General features: G+C 45.9%; 2 protein-coding genes across 2 annotated transcripts in view; one reads left to right on the top strand and one right to left on the bottom strand.

The window, feature by feature from the left end:
• Positions 1–24,858, bottom strand: part of LOC147606701 (BTB/POZ domain and ankyrin repeat-containing protein NPR1-like) — a 43,472-nt gene extending 18,614 nt beyond the window's left edge. Inside the window, exons 1-2 of the mRNA XM_086791674.1 lie at positions 23,796–24,858; positions 14,970–15,711 (exon numbers count right to left, since the gene is read on the bottom strand). Of these exons, the coding sequence (XP_086647800.1) occupies positions 14,970–15,711; positions 23,796–24,401 (1,348 nt within the window). The 5' untranslated portion in view covers positions 24,402–24,858. The remainder of the gene's footprint in view (positions 1–14,969; positions 15,712–23,795) is intronic.
• Positions 21,523–22,569, top strand: LOC147606702 (uncharacterized). Its single transcript, XM_086791676.1, has one exon. It carries the CDS (start codon positions 21,654–21,656, stop codon positions 22,428–22,430), a length of 777 nt encoding a protein of 258 aa, XP_086647802.1. The 5' UTR covers positions 21,523–21,653; the 3' UTR covers positions 22,431–22,569.
• Positions 24,859–27,680: the final 2,822 nt, after the last annotated feature.

Raw genomic sequence — 27,680 nt, 5'->3', positions numbered from 1 at the left:
AAAATTTAGTTGTACCTGTAGTTGAACTTAATGCCCACAACTAAACAAATAATGAACAAAGTAAAGAAATTATCTGGATTGCATTCATTGCCTGCAAGAGTAGGGAAAACCCCTTTTATACAAAAAGCCCATAGGCATTACAATCCCTTCATGCGGAATAACTCACACACACCTTGTAATTTCACATGTGCATACCACGGGCAACCTACCCCTATACAATTGCACACCAAACCATATCTCTTCATGGCAATAAGTGTGGGTGTCCAGCTTGAGGGACTGGCTGGGACTGGCCTTGAGGTTGCCCTTGGGGTTGGCCATGCCCACTGCTAGCCTGTTCGGTTGAGCAGATTCTCTGCCAACTCGTCCATGCTCATGTGGGAAGGAGGCGGCTAGGATACGATCACAGGGAATGAGTACACGGCGTGTGAGGAGCTGGTCCTCTCCCTGCACTTACCAAAGTTTGGCCGAATGCCAGGAAGCCTTCGCTTCTCCAAATCAGACTAGAGGCTGATTGACAGATTTTATGCGGATGAGTGGGCTTGCAGCAGATGTGGTTTGGTTGGTAATCTCTCAGTCCCTCACTTTAAGGCCAGGAGAGGCGGCGGCCACACTCGACTTTGGACTACAGGAGATCAACACCGTCTTGCAGAGCACATCTCAGGACAGACTCACCAGGTTCAGAGAGCAGGAGATCACTCCATGCCCTTCCGCGGGGTAACTGTCCAGGCGATGATGACTTGCCGGTCACTCTCTTTCTGCGTCATTGGGATCTCATGGAAGACGGTTTCATGGCCGCCTTCAATGGCATCATGGCCTCACGTCACATTCCGAAGAGACTCTCTAAGGGGCTGATTCACTTGATCCCAAAGGAGGATGGTTACCGGTTGGAGAATCGGCAAAGACGCCCCATCACCCTCTGAGGAAACACTTGCAAAATCCTCATCAAAGCCATCAGCCGTCGCCTGCAGCCTCATCTCCCCGACCTGATCCATGGCACCCAAACCGGCTTCATCCGGGATAGGAGCATCCTCGTGGATAACGTCTTCACTTTTTGGGAGGCGACAATTGGAGCAAGACTTCGCAGGGAAGACATGGCAGTTCTCCTTCTGGATTTTGAGAAGGCTTATGATAGGGTCAATTGGGCTTTTCTAGAGGGCACCATGCTTACGATGGGATTTCCAGCTGGATGGATTAAAGGTGTCTCCGCCCTATATTCGGCAGCTCACAGTCGGGTCCTCATCCACCAGAGGGCCACGGGGGATAGGTTTCCGATCTAGAGATCAGTCAGACAAGGATGCCCCCTCACCCCCTTTCTCTTCCTCTTCGTGGCGGAGGCGATGGGTAGCTTTCTCTCCCCGCAGGAGACAGGACTACAGGGTCTCTTCCCCTCCATTAGATCCCAGGAGGAGCCTCTTGACTCAGAGTTTGCAGACATCATAGCCGCATACCTCTCGGGAGAGGAGAGTTTTTCCCTCACCATCGAGACATTCTACTTAGCCTCCAGAGCTCAAATTATCTGGCACTAGTCGTGTAGTTTCTCGGTAGGATCTTCACGCACCCCGGCTTGGCACCCAGTTGAGTCATTTCAGCGAATCCCCAGAGGCACCCTGATCAAATACCTCGGGTGCCAAGTAGGGATTGACATCTCAGCCAACAAGCAGCAGCTAGCCCCCCTTCTTCTAAGCATTTGGAAGAAGCTTTTGTATGGAGCACCGCCCACCTCTCCCTCGCCGGCCACGTGATTGTGGCCAACCATGTGCTCCTGGCTGAGAGAAAGATCATCACATGTTGTAGGCCCAAAGCACAAACTGTAGAAGGCTGGAAACAGTTGATTATTGCTGAAAATGAGCACGAGGGAAGCCCGTAGGTGCTTACAAGCATAAGAGACTGTTGCTGCAGCCAATGACCTCTAGCAGATATGCAAGAATGAGATGAAAAGTGGGGAAGGGTGAGCACCCTTATATATCCCTCCAGAGAGCTGGTTGGCCAGCTGTAGCAGGTTGACAACTAATATGTAGCATAAAAATACTATAAAATGCCTTTAAAATGGTAAAAATACCTAAATAATATCTTGCTAAATATGCCAATGCAGGGTCTCATAAAATGATCAATACAAGCATGAAAAGGTGGTGTAGACCCTCTGGAGATGATATATTCCATGTGACATGTGGTGGATGAAGACCGTAGTAATCACAACCTTAGTCTACACTTAACTGCACTTAATGATGTTTAAGAGACAAATAGATATGTGTCAATGCAATGCAGCTATATTAGATGAATGAAAGATGTTACAATGATGATCCAAATGGATCTGGAAAGCTGAATATGCTGCCTATATGCTGTAAATGCGGGCTGAACTGCTGTCCACTCTTTCCCTTGTCTCCTGGAGGGAAACGCTGAAGGGAGCTTTGGGAACAGAGGCTGAATGCTGATGAATGATGAAAACGCAGACCTGAATGGCTGATTCTGGACTGTATGCTGCTGCGTTTGCTGAATATGAGGCTGATGATGATGCGTTAACTGACTATGCTGATGGAGATGCGTTAACTGAATGCTGATGGAGATATGCTGAAACGCTGCTGATCCAGATGGAGGATGCGCTTCACTCTGATGATCCCCTGATGACTGAATGGATGATCTTGCTGTGGAGAGGCGCCTGTATTTATATGGGTGAGAGAGGGCTGGTCGGCCAGCACTAATGCAGTCGGCCAGTTCATATCTCCCATAACATGCTAATAAAATACCATAAATGGTAGTCGGCTGCCCCATAAATGCATAAAAATGCCTGAATAAATGCTGGTAAAATACCTGATGATATCTGTGATGCTAATATGATGCCATGTCACTGTACACCTGACTGGTGTGCACGTGACATTCCAACACCTACTCTTCAGCGCAGAGGGGCGGTCCAATACCAGCACGCTGAAGAAACACCTCCGAAGTAGCTCTCGGAAGTGGTTTGGCGAAGAGATCAACCACCATGTCCTTGGTAGAACAGTAGGCCAACCAAAGAAGTCCCAACTCGATCCAATTACGTACAAAATGATAATGCACTTCAATATGCTTGGATCATCCCCGTATCACAAGATTCTAAGCTAGAGCAATAGCACTCTGAGAATCCGAGAAGATGGTAACTCGGGAAGTGTCGGCACAACACAAATGCTCCAGAATCTAGAATCTGATGAATCCAAAGTGCTTCGGTAGAGGAGAGAAGGTAGGATTCAGGCCTTGAAGGCCCTGGGGTAGAATTTGGAGAAGGAACAACTGTAGAGAAATCTCTGGAAGCCATGTTTGCTGACAAATAATCCTCCTCTGACTTAGGTAGTCCACTGACAACTTGCTAAGCACCACCGCTGTAGTGCGTAAGGGTGTGGAGAAGAAACGGCAGCAAAGGAATCTCCGAGAGCCCTGTCCTCTGACAATAAACCTCCTCTAAAGCAAGAGGGCTGTAAAAAAAAACAGCAAATAGCCTACTCTAAAGCTGTGCACAACAAGAGGAGAGAAAGAAGAGAGGGAGGGTGGGAAAAGAGAAAAAGAAAAAGCAAATCTCTCAGGAACCCTGTCCTCAGCACCTAGAAGAGAGCTTCAGTCTCCAACAGCAAAACGCAACAGTCTCAAGCTACAGATGCAAAAAACGCAGCCAAAATGCACAAACCGCAGAAACTGCTAGAAACCTCTACTCCTAGAGAGAAAACGCAGCACTTTCCTACTTGTAGATCATCGTTTGGCTCTGATACCATGAAAGAAAGAGCATCACAGGTTGTAGGCCCAAAGCACAAACTGTAGAAGGCTGGAAACAGTTGATTATTGCTGAAAATGAGCATGAGGAAGCCTGTAGGTGCTTACAAGCATAAGAGACTGTTGCTACAGCCAATGACCTCCAACAGATATGCAAGAATGAGATGAAAAGTGAGGGGAAGGGTGAGCACCCTTATATATCCCTTTAGAGAGCTGGTTGGCCTGCTAATATGTAGCATAAAAATGCTATAAAGTGCCTTAAAAATGGTTAAAAATGCCAAAATAATATCTGCTAAATATGCAAATGCAAGGTCTCATAAAATGACTAGTACAAGCATGAAAAGGTGATGTAGACCCTTTGGAGATGATATATTCCAACACTGGCCACCATGTGGTACATCACTTCTTGATGGGCGTTGTCCATAGCTTGTCTAGGTCAGATATAGAGGCTGATCCAGAACTTTCTGTGGGCTGGGTCCGATGCCCAGCTGGCTCGGGCCAAGGTGGCCTAGAGAGTGATTACTCAACCTCGGACATGTGGAGGATTGGGCATTATAGGCCTAGCTGTGCAGAGCAAAGCCCTACTCGACAAGTTAATCGTCAGAGGCCTTCTATCTGGTGGTGAGCCCTGGAAGGCCTTTCTAATTGATCAAATCTCAACTCGGAGCCCCTCACTTCGCGGCCTCTGGACTCCCAGTGTTTGATGGATCTTCACATAGGCCCGATCTTGAGGCCTGAGCACCACTTTGAGGACAGATTTGCAGCCAATTTGATGGGAGCTTGGGGTCACCTCAAGCCAACCCTCTTGCAGCTCCCCCCATCCTTGGACGAGGAGAGGCTCCGCCAGTTTAGCCACCGTTGATTTGGAACCGCCTCTTCAAGACGACCAATGGTCAACCTCTAGGTGCGTATTCTCAAATAGCCTAGGGCCCCCTCAACTCTCACCCAGCCCAATCTGTTGGTGAGTGGTCTAGCTTCAAGCAACTTCCTCAAGAGGCTCGGGATAGACGCCTCGCAGAGATTCGAAGCAGAGAGTAGATAGTCCTCGCCACCAACTCAGCCATACCCCCCTTCAGGACTCCTCCCCTCCCTAGTGGCTCGGAGCTTTCACACGCCACAACGTCCTGGCAGTACTAGGCTCAAATGGGGGACCAACTCTCATTTTCTTAGTCGATACCATGGGAGTCTGACCCTTTTCCCATTAGAGGACTTTAGCAGGGCCGACTTCAGAGTGTCCGGATCATCAACTTCCATGAGCACCGCTGGCACATCCCTAAACCCCCATGGCGCAAGTAGCCCGAGATAGGTCCTAGAGACTCTGGCTTTTGGGAGGGCCAGCCTTTGATGCGGATTCAGTGGGACCCTGGCAAGTGGGAGTGGACAGATCCCTTTAGCCTAGAGAGCCCAGCCACCCCCCTTTTCCACTACTCGGCAAGGCTAGGCCGGCAGATGCAGATGCACGAGATTGACAGTGGTCTAACACACTGCACGAGGTGCATGCAGGAGTCGCAATGACATTGCCTTTGGGCTTCCCCAAAGGGCAACAGATTTGGCTGAGGAATCTTGGACTATTCACCACACCTCAGACCTCTTTGAGAAGTTGAGTGTGAGGGTGGGTGGGTGGGTGTGTGTGTGTGTGTGTGTGAAGCTTGAGAGAGTGTGTGTGAGGGAGAGAGAGTGTCTTGAGAGGCTACAGCTTGCTTGTGTGAGAGCTTGAAACTTGAGACCTTGGCTCTTGAGGCTTGCCGCTTGAGGGAGAGAGAGTGTGTGTTTGTGAAGATAAAGCTTGAAGTGTGAGAGGGAGTGTGTGTGTGTGTGTCTTCTTATAGGGAGAGAGGCAAGAGAGAGGCCAAGGCCCAAAGCCTCAAAGGTTCAAGGCCTATGGGCCAAGGCTAAAGGCCCATGAAAAGCCCCTCCCAAACGGCAAAAAAAAAGGTCAAAAATGTGACCATTGCCCAAACAGTAACCTGCAGACGTCCCCCACAACCGTCCCCTCCTGGATCCGTCCCCGGAATGCCATCCCTTGTGAGGGACACCCAGCTGGGGACGTCCGTCCGTCCCCGTCCCACAATGTTCCCGGGACGGTGTCCCCTCGTTCCAAGGGTCCGTCCTCTCCGTCCCCTATGACTATGAATAGAAGGATCTATTTCCAGGGAAAAAACAAATCAGTTCAATTTGTCCAAAAGAAGGCATTAGGTCTCACAAGTGATGATTCTCAATATTCTATCGGAGGCAAAGCCACTGTTCCACTTCAAACACCATCAAGCTAAGTGAAGGATCTATCTAATGTCCTTGTTCCGGGAGTTCAAAGATAATGGCGTGTTAGTTGCTTGGAAGGCTTTTTAACTGTAGGTATGCAACCCATTTACTGATGTACTAGGACTAGATGGCATAATCGTCTTTAAAAGTTGCATACGAGTACAGATTTTAGTCCTTTTATGCTTAAATTTGGTGTCAATGCTGTGTCTTTGTGAAATCTCTATGGTCAGGAGCTTGGATCTAGTGCAGACGTGCACCTGCTTCATGCAACCGAGGCCGGCAGCAGTCTCGAGGCCCACGAGGGTAGCTCCGTGGCGGTATGGGACGTCACGGGGTAGAGATTGGTCAGTACGTCTTGCTAGTTAGCTCAGCTTGTGGCTCGGTGGGACAACCAAGACTTGTGGGTTTTGCCCACGGCTATCAAGGTTGGGTGGTGAGTCAGGCCTGCACCTCCTTCACGTTATTTGGCTTTGTTTTGCAGGTTTCGAGTCGTGTTTCAAGAGCGTTCTTCGAGAAGATCCGTGGGGATTTGACATAGAGGAACTAGAAACGTTTATGAAAAATTAGGGAAAATGAGAAAAAAATTGAAAGATTCAGGAGAAAATGGGAAAATTGGGGAGGGAATTGACAATTGAAGTAGCATAAGAATTGTTAGAACATAAGGGACTTTCTTTTCATTTTTTACCCAAACCGTTGAATGTCAATGCTTAAATTTGGTGTCAATGCTATGTCTTTGTGAGAGCTCTATGGTCAGGAGCTTGGATCTAGTGCAGACGTGCACCTGCTTCATGCAGCCAAGGCCGGCAGCAGTCTCGAGGCCCACGAGGGTAGCTCCGTGGCGGTATGGGACGTCACGGGGTAGAGATTGGTCAGTACGTCTTGCTAGTTAGCTCAGCTCGTGGCTCGGTGGGACAGCCAAGACTTGTGGGTTTTGCCCACGGCTGTCAAGGTTGGGTGGTGAGTCAGGCCTACACCTCCTTCACGTTATTTGGCTTTGTTTTGCAAGTTTCGAGTCGTGTTTCAAGAGCGTTCTTCGAGAAGATCCGTGGGAATTTGACATAGGGGAACTAGAAACGTTTATGAAAAATTAGGGAAAATGAGAAAAAATTTGAAAGATTCAAGAGAAAATGGGAAAATTGGGGAGGGAATTGACAATTGAAGTAGCATAAGAATTGTTAGAACATAAGGGACTTTCTTTTCATTTTTTACCCAAACCATTGAAAAAAAAAACTACTCCCTCTAAAATTTTATGTACCCGTATGAAATCTATGGTACATTACATATTGTACGGATAATACAAATCTGTACAAGTACGGAATGCAACTGTGAAACTTAATGAATAGATTTTTGACAATTGCACAAATAGCACTAGAGTTCTAGACAAAGTGCCACAAGCTGTATCAGGCTGCATGCTGTTAGGTGCATTTTGTCAAAAGAAAAGTGATGCAGAAGACACAAACGGAAAAGCTGGTAGCAAACATCTTGACAAAGGTTTTGATAAATACTTAAGAGGTCAGTTGGAGGTTCATCAAAAGTGGATTTGGGCTTATGAGAAAGTGTTGTTGCATGCATGCATTAATGGCCTGGCATGTGGACATGGACCTTACTTGCAGCCACCTAAGGACAAGCCAGGATATAGTCTCATTTGGGTTGTTTGGAGAATCCACCGGAGGTGCCCAAGACGTGCACCAGTGGATGGGACATAAGTTGGGTACAGTGTGAACATGTTTAATGGCATTTTAGATGATAATTATGAGGCTGAAATCTGATCGCCAATCAGCCTACGACCTACTATCAGATTCCTACATCAGGTCACGGGTCATTTGAAGGCATCCATTAGCCAGAGTCTGCATGACCAAAAGCAAGGCACCAAGGCACATGGTGGATAGGCCACCCTCACGTGCGTTAGGGCATGCACAAGTGGAGGACAACCAGGAACCTTTTGTATGCACAGTAGATAGGCATGCATGAACTGGATTTCATGCCAATATCCAAGATCATCATTGTACATAATCATGTTCTGGAATGTACAGGAGATTAGGGTTTACATCTCTTGTCTATTTTGTTTCCTCAAGTAGTTTGATTGGTGTTTGTCATGTGCACAGTGGGTATCTACCGTGTGCTATACACATGCAAGACTAGTTTCGAGGCTCGGGGAAGCTTGGAACTAGGCATGCTGATTGACGAGCTGAGTTAGGGAAATACTAACGGGCGGGCACCCAAGTATGGACGGGCGGGCGGCCAAGTGTGGACGTCCGATGACCGGCCAAGAGCCTATAAAAGGGTGGCCAAGGTTAGTTATTGTATGATAGAGAGTCTCGCGAGTTTGTGAGAGCTCTATGGTCTTGGAGCCTGGATCTAGTGCAGACGTGCACCTGCTTTATGCAGCCGAGGCCGACAGCAGTCTCAAGGCCCGCAAGGGCAGCTTCGTGGCGGTATGGGGCGTCGCGAGGAGGAGATTGGTCGGTACGTCAACCTAGTTAGCTCAGCTCGTGGCTCGGTGGGGACAGCCAAGACTGTGGGCTTGCCCACGGCTGTCATGGTTGGGAGGTGAGTCAGGCATGCACCCCCTTGCTTGCTTGTTGTTCGTTTGTTTGCAGGATTCGAGTTTCGAACCGAGATTGATCACGAGGGGATCCGTGGGGATTTGACAATGGTATCAGAGCATACCTCGTGAACGAGCAAGTCGGTAGGTAGAGAAGAAGAGGTCGAAGAACGGTATGTGTTAAAAACTTGCTGTTTTTTCTGTGCATACTGCAGATTTCAGAAATAGTATGTGTTTTCCTTCATCAAAGAAACCCATGTTGTTGATGGAAGATGGTAGTTTTGGTAGGATTGATTGGTTTGCAAAGAAGAGAGAGAGTTGTGGGTGCAGTCGCATGACCTGCAGGGAGAGAAACAGAAAAAAAAAAGCATGATGCTTTTCGTTGCTTTTTGTTGGACGAGAGAGAGAGCAAGAGGAAGTGAGCTAGCCGCATGGTCGTGAAGAACTGCTGGTTATGAGCACCTTTGCGTTGGGCAAGTGTGACGGGCGGCCAGGCTTGCAACCAGCCACGTTTACGCAAGCGCCCAAGGCTGGGTAGGCAAGCGGCTTAGGCCGTGTAGGCGCCCAGGCCTACGCAGGCGCTCCAGCCAAGCAGCGCCCAGGCCAGGCCTGCGCAGCCAGCCCTGGCAGCGCCAACGCTAGGCGCTTTATGGCCAGGCCTATGAGACAGTGGCGCAGGCCACTGCAGGCCGCCTGTGCGCAAGCAAGTGCCGGCAGTCGTCAGCAGACAGGCGCCGGCAGTACAGCACTCGACGTCAGCACCGAGAGGAAAAGCATGCGCCGGCAGCTCACCGACGGGTGAACCTAGGAGGGAAGCGAAAAAAAAAAACACAAGGAAAGCATTCGTTTTTAGTGCTTTCGTTTTTTTTTTTTTTTTTTTTTGGAGTTTCAAATTTTAAATTTTAAAAGAACCCTCCAAGGTTTCAAAGGTTTCAAGATGTTTATTTTTTTTAAAGACAATAGAATATATATATTCATATATATATATATTCAAGAAAAAAAAAACACAAAAGCTAAAGCAAAAGCTAAGCTTAGCTTTTGGGGATTTTTTGGCTTTTGGGAAACCTTTATAAACCCCCTCAAGTGGGCTTCTTGCCACACATCTCTCAAGTTCTCAAGTTTTAAAGCTCTCAAGCTATCAAGTTCCTGTGCACTTTTGTTGTGCAAAGATCGAATTTTCTCTCCACGTACCCTCTTCACGATGTCAACCCAAGAATCAGAGTTGGAGCCCCTCGTGGAACGCGAAGGCTTGCCGGCTACGGAAGGTACCGATGCCGATCTTTTTGACGATTTTGTGTCAAAATCAGATTTCCAAGAGTTCAAAGTAGCTCTCGAAGCTTCTTTGACGGAACGTCAGGCACAAATCGCAGCCCAGATGCAGGCTTTGCAGAACTCCATTGCTCTATTGACCACTACCCTCTCTACTTTCTCGGGAATGGATACCTTGGCTTCAGCTTTAGGCACCAACATTACTCCGGAACCGTTCGGGGGCGAGCAAAAGCAGCGCACCAAGGAGATCGTGGACACGTGGCTACACAAGAGGCAAGTTCACTTTCAGTTTCATCCATATGATGATGGAAAGAAGATCCAATTAGCAGCAGGTTTCCTGTCCGGCAAAGCTTTGCTTTGGTGGAAGGAACTGAACCCTAAGCCAACGACTTGGACACAATTTGAAGATATCTTCAAGAAAGAATTCCTCAAGAAAGAGGATGATTACGATGTTGTTGTCCGGTTCATGACCTCGCAGCACCTCACTTATGAGGTCTACCTCCAGAAGTTTCGTGACTTGCAGATGAAAGCTACAAAGGTGGATCCCACTACTCTTTTGGGGTTTTTCGTAGCTGGTTTACCAGACTCGTACCGATTACAGGTTAAAAATAACAAATGTAAAACTTTGAACGAGGCCATTCATTCAGCTCGTATCTATGACGATACGATGGTCTCTTCCAAGTCGAAACCCGTTACCGAGCAGGGGAACAAGCATAAAAGAAAGTTCTCCGCACCTATGGCTAACACGAATGAAGGCAAGTCTTCGGACCAACCTTCGAAGAATTCAAGTTCGACACCAGCGAAGAAGAAACGACTCCTTAGGGCTTTAAAGCTCAAGAAGGAAGGACGTTGTTTTATCTGCGAAGAAAAAGGACACATGCGTAACGAGTGCCCAAAGCAAAAGGGTACCAAGTCAAACGCAGGACCCAAGCCAAAGACAGCTAACCAGTTGTCTTTGACAGGTACGTCAATTTCTGTACTTTCTCGCCCTAGTACTTGTTCTGATTGTCTGTTCAATTCTAAGGTATTTGGCATGCATGATCTTCTCCGCGTTTATGGAGAAGTGAATGGCCATAAGGTTCACGTTCTTTTAGACCCTGGCAGTTCGCATAATTTTGTTAACTACAAACTTGTGCAGAAATTGAGTCTTGATACGACACTCAGCGACCATACCTATGAGGTACGTCTACCTGCAGGAAGACAAGTTTGGGATCGCAAGGTGGAGATGCTTCCAATCCAGATTCAGGACTACAAAGACACTCTCGAATGCTATGTCATGCATCTGGAAAATGTAGACTTGTTATTAGGGATTGAGTGGTTTAAGACTCTTGAAGTCCAGATAGATTGGTCTAGTCATATTTTTTCTTTTCAGCATAGGGACACCAAGTATAGTATTTTAGGTGATTGTATCCATCTCTCTCAGGGACCTCTTGTAAATACAATTGATTTTGGAAATATAATGAATTCTTCTTTGTATACCGCTTTCCACTGTGTATTGATTCCACTTTCTTCTTTTCTCATCCCTTCCATGGATGTGAATGAATTAAGTGTGTTTGAAAGCAAAGAATTACAGAAGATACTTGATTCGTTTCAAGACGTATTTCCTAAGGAACTGCCATCGGGTTTACCACCTGAACAGGCAGTAGATCATCGTATTGACTTGATCCCTGGTGCTCATCCTGTGAGTATTCCACCTTATAGGATGAGCCAAGCTGAGGAAGATGAGTTGGCTAAACAACTCGAAGATTATTTGAGGATGGGCCAGATCCGTCCAAGTAAATCACCTTGGGGTGCACTTGTGTTGCTTAGGAGAAAGAAGGACAATACTTGGAAAATGTGTATAGATTACAAAAGATTGAACAAGCTGACTATTAAGAACCGTTATCCTCTCCCTAGATCAGATGACCTGATTGACCGGTTAGCAGGAGCGAAATATTTCACGAAGATAGATTTACGTACTGGCTATCACCAGATACGTATTCATGAAAGGCATGTCGAAAGAACCACCTTTCGGACTAGGTATGGCCATTACGAGTTTCTCGTATTACCTTTTGGGTTAACCGATGCTCCAGCCACTTTCCAGCAAATGATGAACGATCTTTTTCGTGAACATTTGGGAAAATTTGTGGTGGTGTTCCTGGACGATATTTTGATTTATAGTCGTACTCTTGAGGATCATGTCAGACACCTCACGATTGTCTTATCTATTTTAAGACAGAATCGACTATATGCTAAGTTGAGTAAATGTGAGTTCTTTATGACCGACATCATTTACTTGGGACACAAGATTACTAGAGATGGATTGAGCATTGACTATGACCGAGTTCAGAAGGTTTTGGACTGGCCTATACCGCGAACAGTGAAACAACTTCGTTCTTTTCTCGGTTTTGTTGTATTTGAAAGGAAGGAAAGCTCGTTGGACAGAGTTAATGCAAGATTTTGATTTTGAGATCCGTTATCAGAAAGGGTCCATGAATAGTATTGCAGATGCGCTTAGTCGGATTAGAGAGGTGAATACTTTGTCGTTCACCGAGATTTCTACTGACTTATTTCAGTCATTGAGAGGGCTTTGCAGGACTGATAGTTATTTTGGTCCATTTTGGCAGAAGATCTAGGACGGGAGCTCATTGATTAACCAAGACTCGGTGACTGAGCAGTCTACTATTCAGGCTGCAGGCGGTCAGTGGATGATTCGGAATGGTTTGCTATTCCGTAATGACAAAATTTGTGTACCACGGATCCCGGACATCAGGTCCAAGATTCTGAGGGAGTGTCACGACGCCCCTTCTGCTGGACACCCTGGGGTACATAGGACACTATCATTAGTGAAACACACTTTTTATTGGTCGAAGATGAAAGGGTATGTAGAAGATTATGTTCTCAAGTGTCAAATTTGTCAGACAAATAAAGCTAAACGCTTTAGACAGGCTGGGTTGTTGCATCCTTTGCAAATCCCAGGTAATAAATGGGAAAGTATTTCCATGGATTTTATTACCGGATTGCCAAGAACACATCAAGGCCACGATTCTATTTGGGTTGTGGTAGATCGCTTGACAAAAATGGCTAGATTTTTACCGACCCGGAAGACTATTACAGCTACGCAATTAGCTCGGCAATTTATCGAGCAATTGTTTAGACTGTACGGGCAGGACATAGTCAGTGATAGGGACTCTAAGTTTACGAGTGACTTTTGGAAACTTGTTTTTGAGAAGTTGGAAACAACTTTGAATTTGAGTTCCTCTAATCATCCTCAATCTGATGGCCAGACTGATAGAGTGAATCAGATTTTGGAGGATATGCTTCGAGCATATGTATCCAAAAGACAGAGTTCATGAGAGGATTATCTTCCTATGTTAGAATTTGCATATAACAGTACTAAGCATACGAGTACACGGTTTAGTCCTTTCATGCTTATGTATGGTTTTCAACCTAGATCACCTGTTACAGTAGGATTCTCAGGACTTCAGCATGATGCAGCACGTAATTTTTTGCAAGATATGCAAGAAATGTTACAAGTTGCAAAGGAATCTATTAGAAGTGCTCAAGACCGAGACAGGTTTTATTCTAATAGACATCGTTCACGCAGGGAGTTCTCTGAAGGAACGATGGTGTATTTGCGAGTTCCGAAAGATTCCAAGACTTTACGGACAGGTAGATCTCCGAAATTATCCCCTAGATACTGTGGACCATTTCGTGTTACATGACGGATTGGTTCAGTTGCATATGAATTAGATTTGCCTTCTCATGTGAAAGTTCATCCTGTATTTCATGTCAGTAGACTTAAGGAAGTACTGGGTGGAGCAGATCAGTTAGTTACTCCTCAAGAAATTATAGATGTCCAGGACATGACATTTGTTCCGCACGAACCTGAAAAGATTCTTGGCTTTCGTGAACGAAGATTGCGTCATACGCTTATCACGGAATACAAGATCAAGTGGAAGGATCGTGTTAAGGAGGACGTGAAGGATCGTGTTAAGGAGGACGCTACATGGGAGACATTGACTTCTCTTCAGAGAGATTACCCTGGCTTTTTAGTGAGCTCAGGAGTGAGCTCTTAGAGAAAGGGGAGTATGTCATGTGCACAGTGGATATCTACCATGTGCTATACGCATGCAAGACTAGTTTCGAGGCTTGGGGAAGCTTGGAACTAGGCAGACTGATTGACGAGCTGAGTTAGGGAAATACTAACGGGCGGGCACCCAAGTATGGACGGGCAGGCACCCAAGTGTGGACGCCCGATGACCGGCCAAGAGCCTATAAAAGGGTGGCCAAGGTTAGTTATTGTATGATAGAGAGTCTCGCGAGTTTATGAGAGCTCTATGGTCTTGGAGCCTGGATCTAGTGCAGACGTGCACCTGCTTTATGCAGCCGAGGCCGGCAGCAATCTCGAGGCCCGCGAGGGCAGCTTCGTGGCGGTATGGGACGTTGCGAGGAGGAGATTGGTCGGTACGTCAACCTAGTTAGCTCAGCTCGTGGCTCGGTGGGGACAGCCAAGACTGTGGGCTTGCCCACGGCTGTCAGGTTGGGAGGTGAGTCAGGCATGCACCCCCTTGCTTGCTTGTTGTTCGTTTGTTTGCAGGATTCGAGTTTCGAACCGAGATCAATCACGAGGGGATCCGTGGGGATTTGACAGTGTTAATATGCCATGCTTAATGTTAATCACACATCAAGCAGCTAGCATGTTACATTTGCAAACATAAGCCCAAACTTAAATTTAGATCACATTTCAAAAGACATGATGATGCTACACATAATGAGTTGGCATGGTAATATCAAGCAAGCATCACACTTCATGCAAAGTATACAAGAGGATGTGTATCACGTCTATGTACCTATTAGCAGCTCATTTGTTTTGGGCTTAATCAATTTCATTTGGTAGACAAGCATTTAGAACTTTCTTATGATGCTCAGCACCCTGTATTTGACATGACCTGATGATGCTACACATAAGGAGATGGCATGGCATGATAAAGAATTCATGCCAGACATGCAAGAGGATGTGACATCCTCTCAGATCCATTCACTCACTAGCAGCCTACATAGCAGATGCTCCAAATAACCCCATACTTGACCATAATATGCAACAACATGGAGTTGAAAACTTGAACAAACACATAGAGCATTAAGAGGGCTATTGCAAACAGAAATGGATACTTGCCTCTATTTTCAAGATACAGTAATCTCATAAATAGCTCTTTTTCATCAACTGCAGGAGGGAAGGTTGCATCCTCAAATAGATTATTCATTCCAGCCTGATAAAGGATCTCCACAGAAAGGCATTCCTTCTGTAGATCTTCTGCAGAATCAGCATTGCTCTCATTATTGGACCTTCTCATCAACCTTGAGCATAGCTGAAGTGCCGTCCGCCCATCCGGAGTAGTCTCAAAGGGATTGGCCCCCTTAGAAAGAAGCACGACCAAAATGGAAGGATCGCGGCGCATGGATGCAACGTGTAGTACAGTAAAGCCACGATTGTTCCTAAGATTTACATCTGCCAGCCCCAGTTCCAAGACATCCTTTACTGTGTGAGGATCACAATATGAAACAGCATAGTGCAGACCATGGGCTCCATCCAAGGTCACCCGCCCTTCTTTCAGTAGAAGCTGCACTAGCTCCACATCATCTGAATCCAAAGCTTTCCTGATTCTCTGGCATTCCCTTTCAAGAGTAGGGTTTAAAGTCTCAGGTTGCAACAGACCCATCTTACATCGAAGAACAAGAACCTCATCAGCTAGCGCCAAGGGAAGTTGTTTCTCCAAGTCAACAGTGCCTATGTTTGAGATGGCAACTAAGTGCTTAGACAAGGACACTAGTGAAACTGCTCCATGTACCTTGGCTGCAACAAGAACAGGAAGGACCTCATCTACTTGCGCCTTTTCAATTATATTGTGAAGATTATGCTGCAACAATACACTACATAGTTAATCAGAAGCTCAACCCGCCCCAATCAAATATATGCCAAAAGAAACTGAAATAAATGCAAGGATGCATACAAACTACCTACAAAGAACATTAAAACCACAAACAATGCTTTTAAAACATTAGCATGAGTATTCAGACAAAAAGGCTGAAAGAAGAGCTACCAAACACTAATGGAGTCACCCTCCAAGGCCTCTCTAAGACTAAAGTGCACCTACCAGCATCACCAAGTCATGCCTTTGCCTTCTCAAGCGTGCTGTTGAGCGGACACCCAGACAATCTTGGATGAGTCTAGAAGCTGCGCCAAGACATGCATGCAACCCCAACTCACCAGAGCGCAGACTCCTCTCTCTCTTTCTGCTTCTATTTGCAGCCTCCCTTCTCCTATTTGAGTCCTCTTCCCTGCTTCCCCCAAACTTATTTTGCAATATTCAGAAAATCAACTTGCTGGTGTGTTCTTGGTCAATTTCCCAAATCTATCCCCTTTCCTCTTAGCAATTTCTTCAACTGACCCATGTCTGCACTTTTCCCCTTTCACTTTTAGCCCTGCAGTTTTCAATTTTCAAACTTGGATTTTCCTCTATTTTTTATTTTTCTTACACAGAAACCTGAAATCCCAACCCCCCCCCCCCCCCCCCCCAAAAAAAGAAACTCATACCCCCTATGGTCAGTAGGGGCAGCTTCAGGGCGGCTCAGACCACATGAGGAAGCGTTGGGAGGCCTGTTAGAAGTCATCTCGTGTGCCCGCCCTTTGTAGGTGTCTTATCAGTTTTCCTCACTCCCCGTATTTTTCCCCCAGTTTTCCCTATTTTTCTGTGGCATAGGAGGCAGTCTTGTAGTGGCAGGAGGACCTTGAACCTGGCCAACTGCATCTGTGGAGACTCTGGAGGGACTGCTCTGCACAGGTCGTGGACCTCCCTGATGCTGGCCGATCCCTCTTGCTGCTGGCCGACTATGCATTTCAGCAGTCGTGGGGTTTTTGTGTCCTGTCGGCTGCCCTACAGCAGGCCGACTACTGTTGGGGGGCCATATAAAATGGCCCCCAGCCCCCTTGTCACCATTGTATCATTCCGGGATTCTTTTGTGTATATAGAGCAGAGTTACACGCCTCTACCTCTCTCTCTCTTGTGCTGTTATTTTCTGCATTGCGTTTTGCTCGTGTGTTCCCAGATCTAGTCATCATCTCCGCTGCGTAATCTGACATGGTATCAGAGCCTAGGCTCTAGATAGTTCTTGGGATTTGTGTGAGCAAGAGGGGGACTGTTGTATTGCTGATTGGTGGATTGTTCGGGAACAGGAGAAGCAAAAGAACGGCAGGCTGATTTGCTGGACTTTGTTCCCACCCACCCACCCTTTTCAGAGTACATCCCCGCAATGGAAGATCTGTTTGAGATGGCCGAGAGGCATGTGAAGATCCCGACACTCCCCACGTTCCCGGTGGACCGTCAATTGGATGGGAACAACTACGGCATATGGAAGGTTATGATGGAATCTATTCTAGAGTCTTACAACCTCGCTGATTTCGTCGTTGTTGGGGTTCCACGGCCGGAAGTAGAGGAAGGGAAGTTACCGTCGATCCGAAAGGACCGGGAGGCTCAGACACAGATGTGGGATCGTGTCAATGCCAGGGTCCGTTCGTTTATCTTTCTCAACTGCACACCGCAGGTAATCAATCATGTGAAGCATATGACACTGGCCAGAGGTATATGGCAGCATTTGGCCTCTCTTTACAACAGGGTATCGCCCATGAAGAGGATTTCCTTGGAAGTGCAGATGCGGGTTATGAGCCCTGCAAAGTCGTCGACGATGCGGGAGCATATTAACAAGTTGCAGGCTCTCTAGCAGGAAGTTCTTTAGGCTGGGAAGGAGATATCGTCAAAGGACATGGCCATAACGTTGCTGTCGCACTTGCCCTCTCAGTACTCAGCATTTTACTCATCTTTGATTACCAGTGGCAGGCTCAGCACCATCACGTGGGAGGAGCTTGTGCCCATGGTCTTGGACCAAGAGGAACGATTCACGAACCCTCCTCAGGGTGGAGGTTCGGAGGCCTTAACTGGCCAACGGTCGAAAGGCCGTAACACGAGCAAAGGGAAGGCTTCATCGGAGAAGTCTTCTGAGAAGAAGTCCGTTTACTGATCGCGAGAAACTAAAGGCAGAGAGGACCTGTAATGATTGTGGCGAGAAAGGCCACTATTGGAGGCAGTGTCCCAAGCGGAAGACCGAGAAGGGTGAAGATTCCTCCGCAGCAATCATGAAGACTCCGGCTTTTGTGCACCTGGAGGTGATGGACACCGATGTTTCATTTTCTTCAGGCAGGGAGGAGGTTGGAGGATTCTCCACAACGGATACTCGGGAGTGGATTCTAGACAGTGGTGCTTCCAGGCACATGACTCCTTCCCGTTCTGATTTACAGGATCTCTGCAAGTATTCTGGCCACATTCTTACTGGGGATACATCCAAGGGGGGGAAGCATTCCTCCCAGGTGTTGTTTGTTCCGTCACTTGGTTTTCATCTGTTGTCAGTGCATCAGGTTTGCAAGACTGGCGTACGGGTGGAGTTTGATGAGCATTTTGTTGCTCTCTGGGACAAAGCAACAGGCCAGGTGGTTTGGGAAGGCGGAGTGGAGAATGGAGTTTACAAGCTTTCAGCACTCTCTCTCCTTGTCTGGTAATGGCCACTTAAGTGTGGATACGCTGCAAGTGCAGGCTTTCCAGGACCAGATAGTGGATAGCTTGCCAGTAGATGGCAACAGTTGGCAGGAACTCTCCAGTACTGATGTTGGTAGTTCTTGTGTTCGTCAGTCAGAGGAAACTGAACGGGTAACTTATGCTCTGATGTCTCGTAGTATTCGGGACAAAGAACCTCCTGTAGATGAGGATGTTCTTTCCACGGGGACCTTTCGGAAAGCCAAGCAGGTGGCAGTTGATTACTTGCAGAAGGAGGTGCATACTCTAGGCTTTGTGGTTCCGGATTTAGAGGGGGTGGTTGACAGGTTTCAGAAGGCCTTGCGTAGTCTTCAGCAGGTTTCCAAGACTTGGTTTTGCACCGTAACAGGTGTTGATCCTTGTGAGCAGTGTGATGCCTCTTTGACTCAAAAGCAGAATGGTTCATTGATCTGGTTGATGGACGCCAGATTGGACGGGAGCTTCCTGATGAGGCAGTTGAGCTCATGGTTGCGGATGACTCTTTGGGAGGCAAGATTGCGTTTCCTGTGGTTTCTGCAGCATGCGAAGGATCATGGACTCTTGAACACAGGAGGGGGATTGATTGATGGAGTCCGACTCCACGGTTGGAGTGACTCAGTTTGGGGAGGAGATCCGGACACGAGGAGATCTACTTCAGGCCCAAGAGTAGTTTTATGGAGCAGTAAGAGGCATTCATCTTTTGCCTTGTCGACGACAGAGGCAGAGTACTGGGCTGCTTGTGATGCTGCTCATGAGGTGGTGAGGCTGCAGAGGTTGCATTGCAGGATTGGGCTTCCACTGGAGGAACCCATGGTCAGCCAAAGGCACTTTGTTCGTGAACAGATCGTTGCTGATGACATCTTGCTAGAGTTCTGTTCGACGGAGGATAGTACGGTGGACCTCTTCACAAAGTCGCTATCTCAAGATTTGCTCAAGCGGCACCCCAGCTCCCTGTGGTTGGTTTCACAGCCAGGAGCTGAGAGGGGGTGTTAGAAGTCATCTCCTGTCTATACATATACACCAGGGCCTCTGTTGTGGGTGTGCCTGCCCTTTGTAGGTGTCTTATCAGTTTTCCTCACTCCCCGTATTTTTCCCCCATTTTTCCCTATTTTTCTGTGGCATAGGAGGCAGTCTTGTAGTGGCATGAGGACCTTGAACCTGGCCGACTACATCTGTGGAGACTCTAGAGGTGGCCGACCGCTCTGCACAGGTCGTGGACCTCCCTGATGTTGGCCGACCCCCCCTGCTGCTGCTGGCCGACTGTGCATTTCAACAGTCGTGGGGTTTTTGTGTCCTGTCGGCTGCCCTACAGCAGGCCGACTACTATTGGGGGGTCATATAAAATGGCCCCCAGCCCCCTTGTCACCATTGTATCATTCCGGGATTCTTTTGTGTATATAGAGCAGAGTTACACGCCTCTACCTCTTTATCTCTTGTGCTGTTATTTTCTGCATTGCGTTTTGCTCTTGTGTTCCCAGGTCTGGTCATCATCTCCGTTGCGTATTCTGACAAGGCCTTCCTCAGGATCTAACGGCACAATCCCTTTCTTATAGATAGAGGTGGTGAGCCCACTTGGCATAACAGACTACCTGTGTGGTTATCCCCCCCCTCCCAAAAAAAAAAAAAAATGTATGGGATATCCTTCTCCTCCTACAACGGTCAACCAGAGAAGTGCATTGTTGCATGCACGGAAGCTTTTCTACTAAATCCACAGCCCTAAGCCTCATTAAGAACAAGATGCTGATTAAACATGATTAAGACAGAGAAGAGAGAAGAAGAGAGAGATAGTTGGTGTCAAGGTTTTCTTGTATTAATATGGTACCAAAACGTTACTGAAGATTGTACATGAAGGCCCTTGGTCTCCCTAGGGGTGACCTCTAGCCCCTTCTACATGCTTGATGATGACTTCTACTTCTGAAAATGATGAATGACTAAATGTGTCATGACATTATGCCTTTATATATGCTTGGAAGTCCTGGTCGGAAAACAAGACTATTGTCGGCTAGTTCTTGGACAAAATATTCCTGATATACTGCTTTAAATGCTGCACTTTATTCAATGTTTTGCCCCCCTTCTGCTGGCCTTCACATGGTTGCTGCCGACTAGCTGCCTAGGTGCCTGGCTAGTTGCCGACGGCTGTAAGACAGCGTGGCTGGCTGCCGAGAGGTTGTCCAGACCCTCCATGATCATGAATCTGTTGATGGTGCTGATGATGATGATGATGATATTGATGCTGATGATAATGATAATGATAATGATGCTGAGGCTGATACTGATGATGATGCTCTAAATGTTGTCCTAATCAAGGATTATGATGTTCCTGCTGAAGATTAGCCATGGCACGAGCGTGCACGCAACATGCATCCTCCCCCTTTGTTCATCTTGACTAGGGTTTCCCTTTGGGGATGGATTTGTACTTAGCCATTTTGGCTGTTTTCTTGGTAAATAATCTTGGTAACTCAGAGATGTAGAGAAAAACAGATCTTGATCTTAATTTTCTTTCCATTTTTTTAGCAAGACCCCCAAAAATATCAGAATTTTTTTTTCATTACAACCTAATCTCTCTCTCTCTCTCTCTTTGCTGGGCCCCACTGAGGGTATTTGGGACCCAATCGGGTGTACTATGCCTTATTCTCTCTCGTCAAAGTCTTCCACGCTTTTCTCTCTCTTGGCAAAAACCAGCGGGCTGGACTGCGCTCACTCTTTCTCTTTTTCTCTATGGTGGAAGGAGGCGCAGGGCTGCAGAAAAGCGAAGGACTAGATTGCACGCGGGGCTCTCTCTTTCTTAGTGAATGGCTGCGCAGGTCTACAGGGGCAAGCCGGCGGCTGCAGGACAAGAGGCGGACTGAATTAACAGCAACACGTGCTTTTCTCTCTCTCTCTCTCTCTCTCTCTCTCTCTCTCTCTCTCTCTCTCTCTCAGGGCTTGCGCTTATACCTTCAGCAAACGACAAACTCTCTCTCCCCGTCACTTCCTCTCTCTCTCTCTCTCTCCCGTCGCCGCTGCAGCAGGGCCTGCCCCTCCCGTCGCCGCTTCCTCCCCGTCACTTCCTCTCTCTCTCTCTCTCTCCCGTCGCCGCTGCAGCAGGGCCTGCCCCTCCCGCTGTAGTAGCAGCCCCCTCCTCTGCTCCTCTGCTCGCCCTTACCCTCTCTTGAGTAGGGTTTAAATTCAGTACCCCCCTGAGGGGGAGGGGGGGGGCTCCCTGTGGGCTATTTTCAGCACCCCCGTGATACAACATGGCCCCTAAACTGAAGTCATTTGCAACCATGGCCTCGAACCCACCCCCCCTTCCACCCCTTATCAAACCTCAATCCCCATGGGAGATCTTCATCATGGGAGAACTGAAGAAATTGCAGCAGGAGGTCTCCACCCTCAAAACTGAGCTGACACACAAGGAAACAAAGATTGCCAGTCAAGAAACAAGGATTGCTGGCCTCGAAGCTCAATTGCAGGACATCAAGAACAAGCAGGAGATTCAGGAAGCAGCCCAAGAAGCAACCCAAAAAATACAGGAAACACAACAAGAAAGCACAAAACCTCAGGTAAAATCAGAGAACTTTGTCAGTGAAGTACTGTCAGTCCTGAAAGAAAATGAAAGGGTCAAAAGCCTGGAAACTTTTGTTCGAATTGGGGGCTTGCCAGAAGACTGGTCAGTAGGTACCAACACAGATGAACAGCTAGAGGGATACATCTTGGATGTAGATATCATAAAGGAACGACTCACTAAAGTGGTACCTTTTATAGACCTTGGTGACCCAACTGACATTCAAATTAAAGGGAAACAGGCTAGGGTTCGATACTATGATATGATTGATAAGATCAAGGTAATGAAGCAGACTAAATCATTGCAAGGTACCTCGGTGTGGATTTCTGATGAGTTGACCCCACTACAACTAAAGAATAGAGCGGGGGAACTGGCCAAAGTCAGAGAAGCAAGGAAACAAGGGAAGTGGGCGGTCTATAGAGGAGGAAAAGCTATCATCAAAGATTTTAAAGGTCCACCCTCCTTTTGAAGGACATGAACTTGATACTTATACATATCTAATCACATTAAGCACATGGTGATTTTACCATTGTAACATGTAACTCTCATGAGTCATGAGAGCTTTGAAGTTAGTTTCTTTTTGATCCCACATGCACTTTTCTTTAACCGATACCCCGAAGTGGATTGTAACCAAAGATGTATTCTGATCTGTCCTATAGGTCAGCTTTGGCCTCGACAGGACGTTAATATATCTTTCTTTCTTTCTTTCTCTCTCTCTCTCTCGCACAAGATATGTCAGCTTTGTCACACAGAGGCTGAGACAGAGGCCCACTATGTATGCAGATGCCCAGTATACTATGAGATTAGGGGGAGGTTCCACTGCCTCTTCCAAGATGGATTTGGACCACTTTCCAAGATCATGGATTTTCCATACCAGAGATGCTTGGGACTCTTCCTCTTGGAGCTTCGCAGACACAAGGAGTCCCTTCTACAGCCTAGACCAATGGTACCCGCAAGAATGCCATGGCTTTGGTGGTATGATCGTGATGTTTCTCCTTTCCTTAATGCCACTTGTGATCTTCTTCTTTCTCTTGATGAGACCAATACTACAGAGAGCTCTCACCGACTTCTTCTAGACCAGAGTGACGAGGGCAGACTCACCCACTACACTCGACCTTCAGGCTGATGTAGGAACTCGGCCGAGAGGAGTGACACTAGACAGAGCCATTGAGATATGCAAAGCCCGGCGCCCTCGACCTCGTGGTCCTGGCCCACACCCACATGACTACAAGAGGATCAGAGCCATCATCTCCCACCACCACAAGACTTTCTCCTGCCGGGAAATGATGTAACCTTTCGGTCTCATAGGTCATTTTGGCCTTTTGTAGACATTAATACAGCTTTCTCCCTCCTTCCCTCCCTCCCCCCCCCCTCTCTCTCTCTCTCTCTCTCTCTCTCTCTCTCTCTCATATCAAAGCCCCGAAAGAGTTTTAACACATGTTTCTTTTATGCAATAGTTAGAAGGGCAATGGGCAGCCGCCGGTGTTGAACCTCTTGGTGATATTATTGCCCTCCTTTTCTGATCAAATGGATGAGGCCACCTGAAAGCCACTCTATGCATGATCTCGTTCTTCTAAGAGCTCCCCGCTTACCTGTCAGTAAAAACTTGGCACCCCTTACCACCAGAGCCAACCTATTTCGTGTAATTGGCCTAACACTTCCCTGAGCTTCCCCCAATGGGTACTTTGTTTGATTATACAGACTTGTCTTGAGGTCAATTTACACTAATTCATTAATTGATGACTCTAAGACGTATTTCATGCTTAAGCATTATTCTAACCTCATCATGAAATGTCAGCTTAATTATGTAACTGCACATGCATGTTATGCATACCTGCCAAAAAGCCTTCAAATCAGTGATATCCAAAACTGATGAAAGACAAAGCATCTCAACTGCAAACTCCACAACTGGTCTACAAGCTTCATGCAGACACTGATCATCGATGCATTTGACAACTGGAACAGTTTGCTTTCCACTGTACAGGAAGCCTATGGTGACCATGAAAGCATCATACCCTACTCTGCCCGTATTGGGGCATGTGTCGAGGAGCCGGCCCAAGTCTATTTTGAGTTTGGTAGATTCATTGTCAGTCCGTCCAACAGGAGCAAGTGACTCCAGGTATGTCATGTCCTGGGAGAAGAGAGACATGAAGAAAGGGCACCGTACAGCCAGGACGCAGCGATGGAGTGGTACAGCATGATCCGAGACGTAGATGAAGACATCACTGAAGATGTCCCTGGAGTCTGCGGAAATCAAGCTATGGAGGTTGGAGCTGAGCTTTTGGTAGGTGGTGTTGTCATCAGGAGAGGCGGGCGGGTTGAAGATGGTGCTGAGAGCGGCCTCGGTGGAGCTGCTGTTGCTCATGGAGAATGGAAAGGGGCTATGAGCTAGGATTGGTGATGACAGGTGAGCTGCTCTTATGTGATGATCTTCTTCCATGTGGATATAACCCAACTTGTCTCATTACCATGTTTTGCTAGCCTTTCCACGCTCCGGTTGTTGCCCTCGTTGCAGAATGCGGCAAGATGAAGACATGCAGGAAACCCTAGGGTTAGCTTGAATGCAGAAGAATGGCTCTGTGTGGGTGTCTTCGCTACCACGCTGGCAATCAGGACATCAAGGAATCCGTCTATTGCATGTAAGAAAGAAACCCATCAAAGGTTACCTGTATTGGGGTGAAATTCCACTGCAATTGCCTTGTTTTACAGGTCACATAGATGCTTCCCAATCCTTCGTTCTGAGAGACAGATAAGAGAAGGACTGTCACCGCACGTCGTATTACAGAGGTGTGCTTCGATCGTCTGTAGTGATCGGTAACCATTGAGGTACTGGGTCTACTATTTTTGAGTACTTCGTCAACATTACTATTTGAATCTACTTTTTCTTCTTCTTCTTCTTTTTTTGGACCAATATAAATATATATTAATACTACTTATACATTGAGTACTTTTTTTTAACTTAAAGTCGAATTCTGGGTGGGGACAAATAGCCCAACTAAGTTCCAAATAGACCAACCTTATCTGCACATTGGCTTACATCGATCATCGCCAGCATCATGCTTGTTTTTGGGGGCATTTTGGCTATAACATAAAACCGATCGTCAAAAAATAAGGTAAATTGTGAAAAGACATGCATTATTTTTACTGAACCCGTCATTCTAAAGGGTGACCCAACCCGTCAAAAATCATCCATATATACGTATTATTTTTACCACTAATGGTAGCTTTCACCATTTCTACATTGACCCATGAGTTACGAAATAATTGCTAGATTTTTAGCAACCTAGCTCCTCCTCATTGTAAGTTGGTTGTCCCATCTAATCTTAGCAAAACATGAAGACCTTGGTAGCAACCTAGCTCCTCCTCATTGTTGTAAGTTGGTTGTCCCATATGATCTTAGCAAAACATTAAGGACTTGGTAGCAAGGCAACTCAATGAACATTTACTCACCATTGGGCGAGCTTCCACGTTTCCTCTCTTAGCAAGGCAACTCAATGAACAATAACTACTCACCTTCATTGGGAAAGCTTCCATGTTTTCTCTCTAGCTTAACAATTAGGTTACAGGTAACACCTTTGTAAGAGCACACTGTATTCATCAAAAGTTCAAGCATGCAAGGAGTGTCAGGAAACTCCATCACCAACGAGAGTGCTGAAATATGTGATAATGGATGCTGTGTGATTCAAATGTGCATAGTCCTTTTATATGCTATATGTGTGTAAGGTCTTAATAGCCTAAAAGATAAAGTTGAGTTTGGTGAATGCAATATGGTGAGAAAGGTTAAAAGAGTAGAGATTGATGAGATCGTGCTTGGTATATTTAGAATGATATCATGGGTTCACATGGAAAGTGCTAATCTCATTTCCAATGGAAAGTGCTAATCTCATTTCCAATGGAGAGAGAGAGAGAGAGAGAGAGAGAGAGAGATATCTTTCATGAAGCGATCCACATTTCTCTTATAAGCAACAAGAACAGACACATACACACACACACACACACAGATAGAAAGCATGTGTGTAATGCTATACTGGGATTTCGAAGAACGTACTCTCTTGTTCTTATTTTAAAAGAGATATTATAATACAATTATCTTGATCATTTTGAGACTAGCCTTTACTTATTATTTTGTTTATTATTAACTATGGATTTAATTGTCTGTTATAATCATCTGTAGCTCTTGATTTAAAAAAACCATTAAAGGGCTGATGTTGAAATGGAACTCTATTTAGTTCACCTTTACTTAAATTGTTTTTGTACTTTGAGATAAGCATATAGTTATTATTATAAATAGAAAGTTGCTTACAAATTTTAATCTATCGATTATTTGAGGCATATATCTTTAGAGTTTTCACTTTTTAGATGGACACTGAAACTAAGATTCAAAAATATTTAGCTATCCATGATGGAATATCACAATATCTTTATTGCTAAGGCATTGATTTAGTAGCTATAAGCCATCCTACATTCAATAATCTTTTGCTATCCATGATGGAATACAACTATATCTTTATTGCAAAGGCATTGATTTAGTAACTATAAGCCATCATGCCAAGGCATTGAATACCATGATATCTTTATTGCAAAGGCATTGATTTAGTAGCTATAAGCCATCATGCACCATTTCATACCATGATGGAATACCACAATATCTTTATTGCAAAGGCATTGATTTAGTAATTATAAGCCATCATGCACCATTACATAGCATATCTTATTTCCGAATTAGCTTTACACCCTTATCTTTAAACAATTCCCCACCCTTCATCCTCCTAGGCCTTAGCAATGTATCCCTCCTTGTAATGAGTCAATGACTTTGCTTGATTTGGTTGCCAAGTCTTACTCTTCATGCCCCATTTACATTTTAAATTATTCCCCATAATCCAAATAGGCCCTAAAGACCCTAGTGTTTTTTATTACTCCGAACCATAGGTGTAGCTCATAGTACCCTCATCCAATATATAGTCGTGTCATTCTCCACCAAATGAACTAACCGTAAGGAAGAGACTTGCCACAATAGTAGCCCTTTTATACGACCTATGTGAGCTAAAAGACCAACTTTTGCATCAAATATGAAGGCATTCCTAGTTAACCAGATATGCCACAAACCTGTCCACTTGAAAAAATAAAAGAAAACTGAATGTTATGGGTTATCCGTCCCATTCAGAATCTTGCCAAAAATCCAATCTTTAACCATTACGAGCCTATCTGTCAACGGAATCTGTACGCGAGAAAGAAATCAGAAAGAAAATCCCACACCTTCTTTGCCACCGGACATGAAATGAAAAGATGCGGGCATGTTTCCAAGCATGTAGTACAAAACACATAACTACCAGAAGCAATCCACCTCTTTCATAACTGGTCCCCCAATAGTAGCCCTCCACCAACTAGCATACACCATAGGAACACCTTCCCTTGATATGGAATCTTAGACCACCAGCCCTGTATCACACACACACATAAACTCAATTCACGTTTTTTTTCTAATCCTTTATTGAACTCTAGTGCATTTTTATAAAGTTGGGCATTAGTAAATTATGAGAATGTTCAAAACAACATATGTTCAAGCATTTGCAATATAATGTTCAGTTTAAATGTTTGATGCTTTTTTCACTATAATTTTTACAATATAATGTTCAGTTTAAATGTTTGATGCTTTTTTCACTATAATTTTTGCAATGGTATAACTTTATGTTTATCTTCCATTGAATGAATGCCTATG

The sequence above is a fragment of the Cibotium barometz genome, chromosome 57 (assembly GCF_041138505.1).
Source record: "Cibotium barometz isolate CiBa-2024 chromosome 57, ASM4113850v1, whole genome shotgun sequence".
Classification (NCBI taxonomy): domain Eukaryota; kingdom Viridiplantae; phylum Streptophyta; class Polypodiopsida; order Cyatheales; family Cibotiaceae; genus Cibotium; species Cibotium barometz.
Note: the sequence above shows the minus strand (reverse complement) of the source record. Positions and strands in the feature narration are given on the sequence as shown.